We start from the raw sequence: 11,729 nt of genomic DNA, 5'->3' as shown, positions 1-11,729 counted from the left end.
AGGTTTGAACAATTCATGAATGAGTCGGGAATTATCCCGTGGAATGAATTGTTGCTGAGGTCAAGGATGACCAGCTCATGGAGCTGGTTCAGAGATGGTAACTGTCCGGAGAAGCCATTGGAGGACAAGTTGAGGATCATAAGGTACGTTAAATTCCCAAGTGAGGGGGTGATCTCGCCTGACAAGCTTTCGCCCCCGAGTTCCAGCCCAGCGACGCGCCCTGGATTCCCATAGCTACATACGACGCCCTCCCAGTTGCAGTAGTGGACGCGCCTGTTCCAAGATCTTAGGGCACCTGTTGGGTCGTTGGTAGCCGCTTTGAACTCGAGCAACGAGTGCACGTCTGTTCTGTTTCCGTGACTGACCGCTGCGCAATGGATGTTGGCAGCTCCATAGGATAACAGCAGCAGAAACGCCAGCAGAATAACCATGCTGAGTGTCCTCATGGATTGCTCCGTTACCTGCATAAATACATACAGAGCAATGTTCACCGGCGCCCAGCGGAGCTAATTACAAGGGCGTCCATGACACAAACCACTTACAAAACTTAAGTGCTACGTGTGCTCACAACTACTACAGTTACTTAAGGATCTAATACAAGCTGTGAAATACTAAGATTATGTAACTTCTCACAGCAAGAAGCAATCAAGAAGAGAGACAGTAGCTTAGCGTACCTCTGCTCGTCGACAAGAGCGCACAAAACAGCAGCTTGGGTTTGCCGGTAGGTGGTCTGTACGTACTTCCGTTTCAAATGCTCAGCTGGCCAGCGGTTTAAACGCAGTTTCTACAGCAGTTTTGGGCCACACACCGTTCTCTCAGCGGAGTTTTCCGCTGCTACTTTTCAGCAGTTTTGGGTCATCGGAACTTTCCGCTGCTACTTTTCTCTTTGGAGTGTTGCCCCCTACTGCCGCTGATCTGTCGCTCCTGCTTGAGCTGGACAGTATTGTTGCAGCACGTTCAGCATCCATCAAATCGAATCCTCCCGGATCTATCTATTCTAATCTAGGAGTAGATCTTTTCTGCGCTACATGCATACTTTGGGAACCTTCCTTTTCTTGGATGGATGAATTATCTATCCGGCCAAGTGAACTTGTATCCACTCGATCGATATGGTTGACGCGTCTTTGAGGTAAATATGGATAACACTTAATGTCAAATGCCGTTATGCTACCTAATGAATAGAAAAATGAAAAATAAAAAATGAAAACCAGTTTATTGCAAAAAAGGTCAATGTTTATTGAAAAAAACAAAATCAGTTTTCTCGTTTTTGTTAATTTGTTTTGAGAAACTTTATTGCAGATGCATTTGAACTCGCGACCAGAAACACACTTTCGTGTCTTCCGCGGCTACATGTACCCACGGAGACGCTGTTTAAATTCCTTGATGAACGACCCACCCCATCCGATGAAAGGCGAAACACACTTCGGCTTCAACTTTGGTGTCTAGTTTAGCTCTGCTCAACAATGATTAAAAGCTTGAGAATAAACTCAACTATTGATACGAACAGATTAGCAGTCAGGAGGCCACTCCTGCACTCTTCCACTCTTTCGTCTCCATAGGCCGTTATGTCTCGGGGTACTTTCACCTAGTCTAATAATCACGAGAACCCTTCCTTGGAAAAAAAGTTGAAAGACTCCTAATGAGTAATGGTTGGGAGAACCTTTTTATTTAGTTTTGTACGCAAGCTCTCTAGACTAATATATGGTCATGATCCTTTGATCCTTGATATCATGGCACAGAAGGAGCCAAATCACAAATCCTTTAGAGAGCTATTTTGGCTACTCAGGGAGTATTTCTTTCAGAAGGTTGCCAAGGACAGTTATGCAAAAAAAGAAGAAGCTTGATGGCTAGTAGATACTTGAAAGGCCGTGGTAGAAACATAAGAAAGCAAGTGTTAAAGCAGAGCTGAACTAATGGATGAATTGAAGGATCTAAAGGACTTGGAAGAGATACAACAACCGGCAAATGAACAGATGGCTAGATGAAGTTTCATTTAGTCATCACCAAAAAAAGAAGAAGTTTCATTTAGAGTAATATGTGTGAACGACTGGAATAGGAGGAATAATGGCATAGAAGATCCAGTGATAATTGACTCCATAAAGTAGACAACAATATTGGGTACTTCCATAAAATTGCCAATGGTAGAAGAAGGAAAAATAGAAGATGATTGCTGGACCCAGAATAGGATATTAATCCAAAAAGGACATGCAAGCTGGAGTATAAAGTGTATTACATTACATTCTTAGCAGGGACCATTTTATCAACAGACTCTAATTGCACCTCCATTTCTTCTTTAGCTCCTTTGAGAAGCCCAGCTGACAAGTCTCCTAAAAGAAGTTGAGCTCCTAACTCTCCTTCCCGTGTTCACCATGTTGATTTTGCACAATTGGGTAGCTACTTCTCTCATGTTAAGCCGTTCAGTTGGGGATTGGCGTGTACACTGAAGTGCTACTCGTAGCAAAGATAACAAGGACTGAAAGATCGGCGGGTTTTCCGTTCCTGCTGCTATTTGGTCGATGCCACCATTGCATTCATTTACCAGACGAGAATCCAGAAAATTTAATGTGTGATCAGGAAAATTCGTTTCCACAAATCTGACAATGGTGAGTTCGTTCCTGAACATATCATCCGTTGGTCTTTTTCCTGTCAGCATCTCCAAAAGTACTATTCCGAAACTATATACGTCCCCACAAGTAGATGCGTGACCGTTTTCAGCATACTCTAAAAACAGAGACCAAATCAGTAATCATGGAAGCGGTAAATAATTATATGCAAAACACTTAGAAAAACTAATCATTTGTCAAACAACTATACCTGGAGCCATGTATCCGAGAGTTCCGTTCACAGTAATTGAACTTGAATCACCGACTGTTCTCAGTTTAGAATCAATGTAGAACCTCGCGATGCCAAAATCTCCTAGACAAGCATTCATATGAATGTCTAGGAGTATGTTACTCGGCTTCAAATCACAATGGATGATGGGCCTCCCACTATAATGGTGCAAATAGTCCAATGCGTCGGCTATGTTAGTAGCGATGCTTATTCTTTGAGCCAAGCCTAAATGCCTTCCAGCTGCCTGATTCCCTTGATGATGCAACCAAGTGTCCAAGTTCCCATTGGGCATGAAAGCATAGATGATAGCTCTGAAAGCATTGCCTTTGTTGTCGATTGCGGAGCATTCAGTTATGAGGGGAACAATGTTTCTATGACGAATGCCTCTCAATGCTTTGCATTCTAATGCAAAACTTCCTTCGGCACCCGGAATCTCAAGGTCAAGTATCTTGATCGCTATTTCTGTTTTAACTTGTTTCAACTTTCCTTTGTACACTGAGCTGTAACTTCCTTCGCCAATCAAGTTAATCTCAGAGAAGTTGCTTGTCGCTCGAGCTAGATCCCAGTAAGAAACTCTAGGGAATTTCTCCCCGAGAGAAGGCAGCAACGAAAATGTTGCCTGTGGTATCTTCTCGTGGATTATAAAGCAAGTCAACAGTGCCAATGACAGGAAACCAATTATTGTGATCAACACCGTAATCAAACGATAGTGTCTTCCTGTTCTCGGCGAGGCATCTGGGCATGAGGGCACATGGAAACCGGTTGCTTGTCCGCAAAGTCCCGAGTTGCCATCAAGGGAAACGTTTGCGGGGTGCTCAAACACTCCATTTCTTGGGATTGCTCCTCGGAGACGATTATAAGATAGGTCTAACTTGCTAAGAAGTTGAAGATCACTTAGTACTGTTGGGATGACACCTGACAAATCATTATAGGACAGGTTGAGCATGTCCAAGCTCAAAAGGTTGCCTAAAGAGGTTGGAATGACACCGGTGAGATTATTGTGGTCCATTTGGATGGTTATGAGGCCCTGACACTTGCCCAGATCATCGGGAATTTTTCCCGAAAGTCTGCTAGAAGATAGATATAGTGAAATGAGTTGTTTAAGCTCACTAATTTCTGGAGGTATCTCACCTTGCAGATTATTATAGCTAAGGTCCAGCCTTGAGAGTTGTGAAAGTTTTCCCAATGTGGGAGGTATGGGACCTTCAAATTCATTTTGTGCTAGAGAAAGTATTGTCAGTTCTGAAAGGTTGCCAAAAGATGGTGGAATGGACCCGGCGAAATTGTTTCCATGAAGATCTAAATATTGTAAGTTTATTAGACTCCCTAACCATCCTTCAATTTTACCAGTTAAGCTGTTGTTGCTAAGATCCAAATCGATTATGCTACTACGGTTTGCTAGGCTTAAAGGAACTATTCCTGATAGATTGTTTCCATTCATGTGTAGACGTGTGAGTTTAGTGGACAACTTACCGACCAAATCCGGTATGGCTCCTTGCAGCTGATTATTATCTAATGTGAGCGCATATAGATTACTACAGTTTGTTAGTCCATACAAGGATTCCCATCTTTGGCTTTCACTTGATTCAAGCATATTATATCCAAGGTTTAAGTTCTCAAGGTTTGGTAGCTTTCCGAAAATAGGAATTTCTCCAACGAAGCTGTTATCTGATAAATCCATGAGTTGTAGCCGTGAAGCGTTGCCTAGCGAAGCTGGGATGTGACCATGAAGCATGTTCTCGCCCAGCGAAAAAAGTATGTTTTCAGGGAGGGTATCGCCAATGTCAGGAGGCAATTCCCCTTGTAGCTTATTTGCATACAAGCCTAATATTTGAACCGAAGTCAGATTAAAGAAGGATGGTGGTATTCGACCTGAGAGCCTATTTTCACCTACGGACAATTCCAACATCTTGGGCCATTGCCCAAACACATCAGGAATGCTCCCCCCTAGTTCATTTTCCCCAAGATCGAGTTGTTCTAACTGGGTGGCGTTGCTGATGGTTGGTGGGATGACCCCGGTAAGATTATTCCTAGCAAGGCCTAAGCCTAATAGATTATAGAGCGAACCAATTTTCTTGGGGATTGGACCTTGTAGCATGTTTCCAGAAAGAACTAGATAGTGTAGGTTGGAGCAATTCATGAGTGAGTCAGGAATCGTCCCCTGAAACGAATTGAAGCTCAGGTCAAGGTGGACCAGCTCATGGAGCAGGTTCATAGGAGGTAACAGGCCGGAGAAGCCATTGGAGGACAAATCGAGGACCTTAAGGTACGTCAAGTTCCCAAAAGAGGGGCTGATCTCGCCTGACAAGCTTTGGCCGGGGAGTCTCAGAGCAACGACGCGCTCCGGTTTCAGTGAGCTGCATCTGACGCCCGTCCAGTTGCAGTAGTGGACACGCCTGTTCCAAGATCTTAGGGCACCTGTTGGGTCGTTGGTAGCCGCTTTGAACTCGAGCAACGAGTGCACGTCTGTTCTGTTTTCGTGACTGACTGTTGAGCAATGGATGTTGCCAGCTCCATAGGACAGCAGCAGCAGCAGAAACGCCAGTAGGACAACCATACTGATGTAGGTGAGTGAGTTTCTTCACGGAGTGCTCAGTCAGGCATTAGCCGCGTACGTGTTACCTGCAAAACGTAATAAAAGAGCACAGACATGGCAGCTTATTCAGAAGGGCCATGGCAAATTAAACCACTGCAAAACTCAAGCAGTACCAATAATCCGCTAACACTGCAGGCAGGCAGGCATCATCATGTGCTCCCAGCTACAGTTACATAAGACTCTGCTACAGGGTGTGCAAAAACTAAGATTATGCAGGTTTTCAAGAGAAGAGATAGTAGCGTACCTCTGCTCTGCAAGGAGTGCACAGCATCCGCGGCTTGGCTTTGCCGGTATGATGTCTGTATGCTTACCTTTCAAGTGCTCAGGAGTCAGGCCCTAGCGGTTTAAATGCAGTTTCTACCGCGGGCTTTGCGCCACACACCGTACTGTCAGCAGCACCCACGCCTTATCAGCTTAGCTTGACCTGAACCACCGGGTCAACGGAACTGAACCTTCCACTCCAGGAGTAGTTTTCTCCTGCCGCCGCTGCTGTCTATCGCTCCTGCTTGCTTGAGCTGGACAGCGTTGTTGCCGTATGCATGTCCGGCCTCCATCGAATCGAATCGCAGATCTACATCTTTACTAGGCCACATGTATAACGGCTTACTGGTCCAATTAGTCGTGCTTATCATGCATGCTTTCGGAACCCTGCTTTTCTTGGTGGGTCGAGTACTTAGAACTTGTATGCGCTCGTTCTAGACAACATTTGGATGAGCAAGTGCCGTGTCTTCCACGGCTGACAGAAACACCATTCAAATCAAATCAAACAGAGGAAATAATTATCTTGACAGACCCGCTCGATTTGGGCAGATTTTACATATATTTCCGGAAAATTCTAGATAATAGAGATCAACTCGCGTCCAGAAACGAATTAAATCATCCCGCAAAACCCGATTGTGCATAGTAATCGCAGACGAACCGCAAAACTCTGCAGCAGTTCTTTCGAAAAGCATTGTCGTGCCAACGGTGCATGAAGACAGTGCACATACGTTGGGCATGCAATCCGAGAAGTGTTAATAGAATAGCTATTCTGCTAATATTAATAGAATAGAGCATTGACTATTGAGCCTGGCCCACCTCATCTTCTCTAGTCCATGTGAGTGAGCCAGAGACAGAGGCAGAGCCGCATCCGCGCAATGCGAGCGCCGCTGGAGGCTGGACGCCGGAGCTCCTTCCCGTCGCGGGCTCCTCCGTCCCAGCCGTCAGCCGTAGCTGCAGGAAACGGGGCTATCCAGCCGACCCACGTCCGATCCGCCCGAAAACGGGTGGATCCAGCCTTCCTCGACCGCCGCGTCGGTCTCTGCTCTTCAGAGGATCTACCCCGCCTCATGCCACTCTCCTCTCCTCCGGTCCTCTCTCGCTCCTGCATCGAGCCATCGACAATCCCCGCTGGCCGCCCTGTCTGCTCCCCTGCTGGTCCCTCGTGGGTGAATTCTTGAGATGCGGAGTGCAATGGGGCGACCCAAACAGACGACGATTTCGTCCGCTTTTTATCCGTTTGGGTCGGTCATTTTGCAGTTGCACGTGAGTTTATCAATCATGCATATTTTGATGAAATTGGATGAACTGTTCAAACGTTGCTGCTCCTCCATGCTCAGGCACAACATTCTCACCCTGAAACTGAAACCCTTGATCGTACAAACCCTGAAACTGAAACCCTTGATCGTACAAACGTTCCGGGCACTCGCCTTCTACGATCATATTATGCATGATCACATAAGCAGTCATCACCTCGCATAGTTTCTGCGTGCTCGAGGTATTAGCAGGATACGGAACGATGCCCCATCAAGATTGCAAAACACCAAAGGCACGCTCGACATCCTTCCTAGCACCCTCTTGCTCTTGGGCAAATATTTTCCTCTTCTCTCCGACAGGGTTGAGTATTGTCTTGACAATAGTGGTCCACTGAGGATAGATATCGTCACCCAGGTAGTATCCTTTGTCGTAGTTGTGGCCGTTAACAGTAAAGTTCACCGGTGGTCTGTTGCGTTCGGCAAGCCTAGCAAACACCGGCGAACGCTAAAGCACGTTGATATCATTGTGTGATCCGACCATGCCAAAGAAAAAGTGCCAGATCCAGAGATCTTCAGACGCCACGGCCTCTAGTATGAGAGTGCAAGCCTTGACATGACCCTTGTATTGCCCTTGCCAAGCAGAAGGGCAGTTCTTCCACTCCCAGTGCATGCATTCTATGCTACCAAGCATTCCTGGGAAGCCCCTGCTGGCATTCATTGCCAACAAACGGGATGTATCTTCAGCAGTCGTCTCTCTCAAGTACTCAGGGCCAAACACAGCAATAACAGCCTTGCATAACTTATACATGGACTCTAGGCAAGTAGACTCGCTCATGCGGATGTACTCGTCAATGAGATCACCAGGCACTTCGTATGCAAGCATTCGGATGGCGGCAGTGCATTTCTGATAAGAGGAAAAACCTATCTTGTCAACGACATCCTCTTTGCACTCGAAATAGTCATCATAGCCGACCACCCCCTCTCTAATACGGTTGAAAAGATGCCTACTCATACGGAAACGGCGGCGGAATTTTTGATGTTTGAACAACGGGTTTGTTGTATCAAAGTAGTCCTTCCAAAGAAGGAAATACCCGCTCTCTCGATTGTGATTCAACGCCGGAAGGTGGCCCGGAATGGAGCCACGGAACAACGCCTGCTAGCTGTTCAGGTGGTGATGGACCAACACGACAGTCAATATCTCATCCTCGTCATCGGACGACGAATCGTTGGAGTCGCAAAGGAATTTGTGAAAAAAGAACTCGTCGGCGGAATCCATTTTGTACCTTGGCAAACTGTCGAACAGCTTGTGGGCGACGACGAAGGAGACGGCCGGCGAAGGGAGTCGCGACGGCGCACGGACCAGCTAGCTGCCCTCGGCGTCCGACGAGTGGGCCGGTGTCCGACGAGCGTGCCGGTGCGGATCTGGCCGGGCGGTGAGGCGGATTCTTGGTCGGGGCGGGCTGTGTGGTGGTGGTGGGGGGGAGTGGGAAGCAGTCGGCTCCCCGACGGCAAGAAGGAGGCGACGGGCGACGTGGGAGTGGGCGGCGTTGCTGGGCGGATGTGGAGGCGCCGGCAGCTGGCAGAGTCACCGGCAAAAACGGGCGGTGACGTCGGCGAGGAAGGAGGCGGGCGAGTGTTGGATGGGGGGAGGCCAATATGCCACCGACCAGCGGGCCCGGGGAAGGAGAAGGCGAGCGTGCGCTCATCCGTCGTGTGTCCGCAACGACGTAAATCCGGCTCAAAAATGGGCCGGGAATGGGTCGCCCGCGGACGGAAACCGGACGCATGTCCGTTTGCGTCGGCGCGTTGGGCCACCTTTTGTGTCCGCGCCGACCCAAACGAACGGCGACGGACGAAATGGGTCGTCCTATTGGAGTTGCTCTAAAGAGCTAGTATGCTCTAGTATATTCGGAAGCCGAGTGTATTATGTTAGAATTTTTTGTTTTGTGAACAAAAAAGAGCTCAAGAGGACTAGGGATGTGTTATTTTTGTTCTAGTCTTGTCTTGCTGAAATATCTTTTAAATGTAGAACTGAAGATGAAGACTAATGGTGATATAAAGGCCTCACTGTGAGGGTGTCTAAATAGGATCTACGTATGTACAAGGCTAGGCTCACTTTCACTTAGATGCTTGAGGTATCTTTTGAACCAAGGATTAGCTTTTCGTGGACATGATGAATGCGAATAATTTAGCAGTAGGAGGAACTTTCTTGAACTTCTTAAATGGCTTTCTGCAAATGATGAACAAGTTAATATGTTTGTTTTGAACAATGCTTCTGGGAATTGCTTCTTGACTAGTCCGAAGATACCAAATCAAATAATTGAATGTTGTGCAAAGCAAACAACTAATGAGTGGACAAGTAAATTCTGCAATGAAAAGTAAATTGAGGACTAGCATGGGTGATGATCGCTTGAATAATTGCTTGATGACATTTATTGAGTGAGATTTGCTCATTAGTAAGTGAAGATGACATAGTTGATGCTTTCATGGCAATGCAACGACGTCGAGTTACATAGTGTTGTAATTTTCTGCTTCAGCTTCTTTCATGTAAGCCTTTTCTTTTATAACTGAGCACATTTGAGATATATTTGTAAACTAAATGGTTCTGAGATTTGAGTTGAGCTACTCATGTTATTCTTTTGTCATATTTTGTTACACTCGAATTAGGTAGATTTTCTTTTAGAATATGAACACCCTTTATTTTGTTCCGGACCGTTAGCCAGTCCCTTAGTACCTCATAGTTTTCTGTCAATGCTAATGATTGTGATCAAGTCAACACAACCAATCTGCATTTGGGCAATATGTATCAATTGCAAGCAATGAATTTAGCAGCAACAAATATTAGAGGAACACCAAATGAAGATGAAATATAACGATTTACGTTGCATCTTGCTGGAAAAAACTACAGGCGGTGACGAGCAATCTTCCATTATATAGATGAGTCAGCTACAAGGTAGAAACGAACAAGTAAGGGAGGCTTCAAATCTCAATTTTAACACTCAGGTTTTGGTGAATTTGTAGATCAAATGGCCTCACTTCACCTACTCTAGAATTATCTCTGGAATAGAATAGCTAACTCTTTGTGTATATTCTGGAGCTTGGAAGAGACCTATATATTGACAGCTTTGTAGAAAGCCCCACACCTTGGAGTGCGAAGTTTGTGTGACCGAAAACTCTGAATCCGGGACGTCCATCAACACATTGGGATGGTAAGCTGTCTGCTGGTTGTCCCCTGCTAGCTCGTGTTAGGTTGAGGATTTAGGCATCATAGACGTATTGGTTTGGCACACATGTTTCGTAATACATGTGTCTACTGTTCTCTTGTGGCCCCGGTTGAGAGACTGAACGATTAAATATCTAGTTGGAGGAAGGGTGACTGATGAGATAGAAAAGACAAGTCGTGATGGGTGGCCCCGGTGAACGATTAATGAATTTGTGGGCGTGGGCACCACCGCTTGCATGCATACGCAGCCTACAGTCATGCAACATGGCCGCATTTTTTAATGGGCTAAACCTAATTAGCTTTTAGTGATGCATTAAGGTTTATGTGAGGGTGTGCATGTTTAATTGTTTTCACCCTATTTTAAGTTTAATTTCATCAGATGAATACGTCGACAAAATATTTTCATATTGAATACCGTCGATACCTCATTAAAAGCTTCATTTATTTATTTCAATACGCCACGTGTATATTTTGTTAGCGCAATATATTTTTTATGCGTCACATCGATATTTCTCACCAAGGATGGAACAAGGGCTTCATTTTACCATATGGTCGATATTTCGAAACTACTATGATTTTATGTAGATATTCGACACCCGCCGTAGTTGGCGGCGTGCATGGATGAACGTTATGTATATCTGAATATGTATTATTATCCGAGTGTGTCATTTTAATTAGGACAAATAATTCACGGAGATTTCTATTCATTTTACCAATCTTACGAATATCGGCCCGTTTATTAATTTACTTCTTGGGTTTGCTATTTTATACAGAGTGGCGACAATTCATCATGGTCATTTCTCAATGGTGTACTTCATCATTTCAAGTAATTTATTCGTTTGAGTTGCATTATATTTTCTTCGGTCAAAACCGCTGTCAACAGGATGTCAATTTTTTTGATTCGTTTTTTTCTTTTCGAGTGACAATTTTAGTTTTAGAAAATGCCACGGTGAAGTTGCTTTATGCCACATGTGTGGCACTTATCATTTATAAAAAATAGAGATAATAAGATTTATCTTAAATCTTTTTCGTAAAAAAAGATTTATCTTAAATCCAACTTCATAAAGTGTGACCCAATTTAGTTTGACGTGTACTGCTGGATTGATTTCATATAACGTGTGTGGTTTGTTTAATGGCCGATGTGTAGTTGGAATTTGTTTTGATGAAATGAATAATCGTTTTGCTTATAATCCATTTTCCAACTGCAGTAGGGTCAGTAGTTCATGCTTGCTGATTGTTGTGCACAAGTAGAGGATTAATTAGAGACTTAGCATGATTAGGTTCTGACGCGTGCGCATTTCATTTTTTATTTTTCCAGGTAATAAACGACACCAAGGGCATGGACTCACGTTTTTGGCTGTCAGTTTTTTCCATCAATATTTATTTGTCACAAGTTAGCTATATAACGTTCTCTAAAAGTTTTGTAGTCCCTAATTGAACGTTATCACATAAAACCCAGATTATATTTAACGCTAATACATGCCTGTCAGAGGACACCACGCGCAAACTCGTACAGTGCCAACAGAAGGTCAAAAACACTGCTGGTACATGCATGCAGTAACAA

At 44.9% G+C, this 11,729-nt stretch overlaps 1 protein-coding gene across 1 annotated transcript; it reads right to left on the bottom strand.

The window, feature by feature from the left end:
* Positions 1-2,164: 2,164 nt before the first annotated feature.
* Positions 2,165-5,817, bottom strand: LOC123427929 (receptor kinase-like protein Xa21). Its single transcript, XM_045112068.1, has 3 exons — positions 5,673-5,817; positions 2,815-5,454; positions 2,165-2,721 (listed from the first exon to the last, which is right to left on the bottom strand). The coding sequence occupies exons 2-3, from the start codon at positions 5,387-5,389 to the stop codon at positions 2,294-2,296; spliced, it is 3,003 nt and encodes a 1,000-aa protein (XP_044968003.1). The 5' UTR covers positions 5,390-5,454; positions 5,673-5,817; the 3' UTR covers positions 2,165-2,293.
* Positions 5,818-11,729: the final 5,912 nt, after the last annotated feature.

Source organism: Hordeum vulgare, chromosome 2H, assembly GCF_904849725.1.
Source record: "Hordeum vulgare subsp. vulgare chromosome 2H, MorexV3_pseudomolecules_assembly, whole genome shotgun sequence".
Lineage (NCBI taxonomy): Eukaryota > Viridiplantae > Streptophyta > Magnoliopsida > Poales > Poaceae > Hordeum > Hordeum vulgare.
This window is presented reverse-complemented; position numbering and strand designations above follow the sequence as displayed.

Excerpts from the sequence above, each read along its gene's own strand:
- LOC123427929 (XM_045112068.1), bottom strand. The coding sequence starts at position 5,389 with ATGGTTGTCCTACTGGCGTTTCTGCTGCTGCTGCTGTCCTATGGAGCT. Across the intron at positions 2,722-2,814 it reads TCTCGGATACATGGCTCCAG|AGTATGCTGAAAACGGTCAC; the intron begins GTATAGTTGTTT and ends CTCTGTTTTTAG.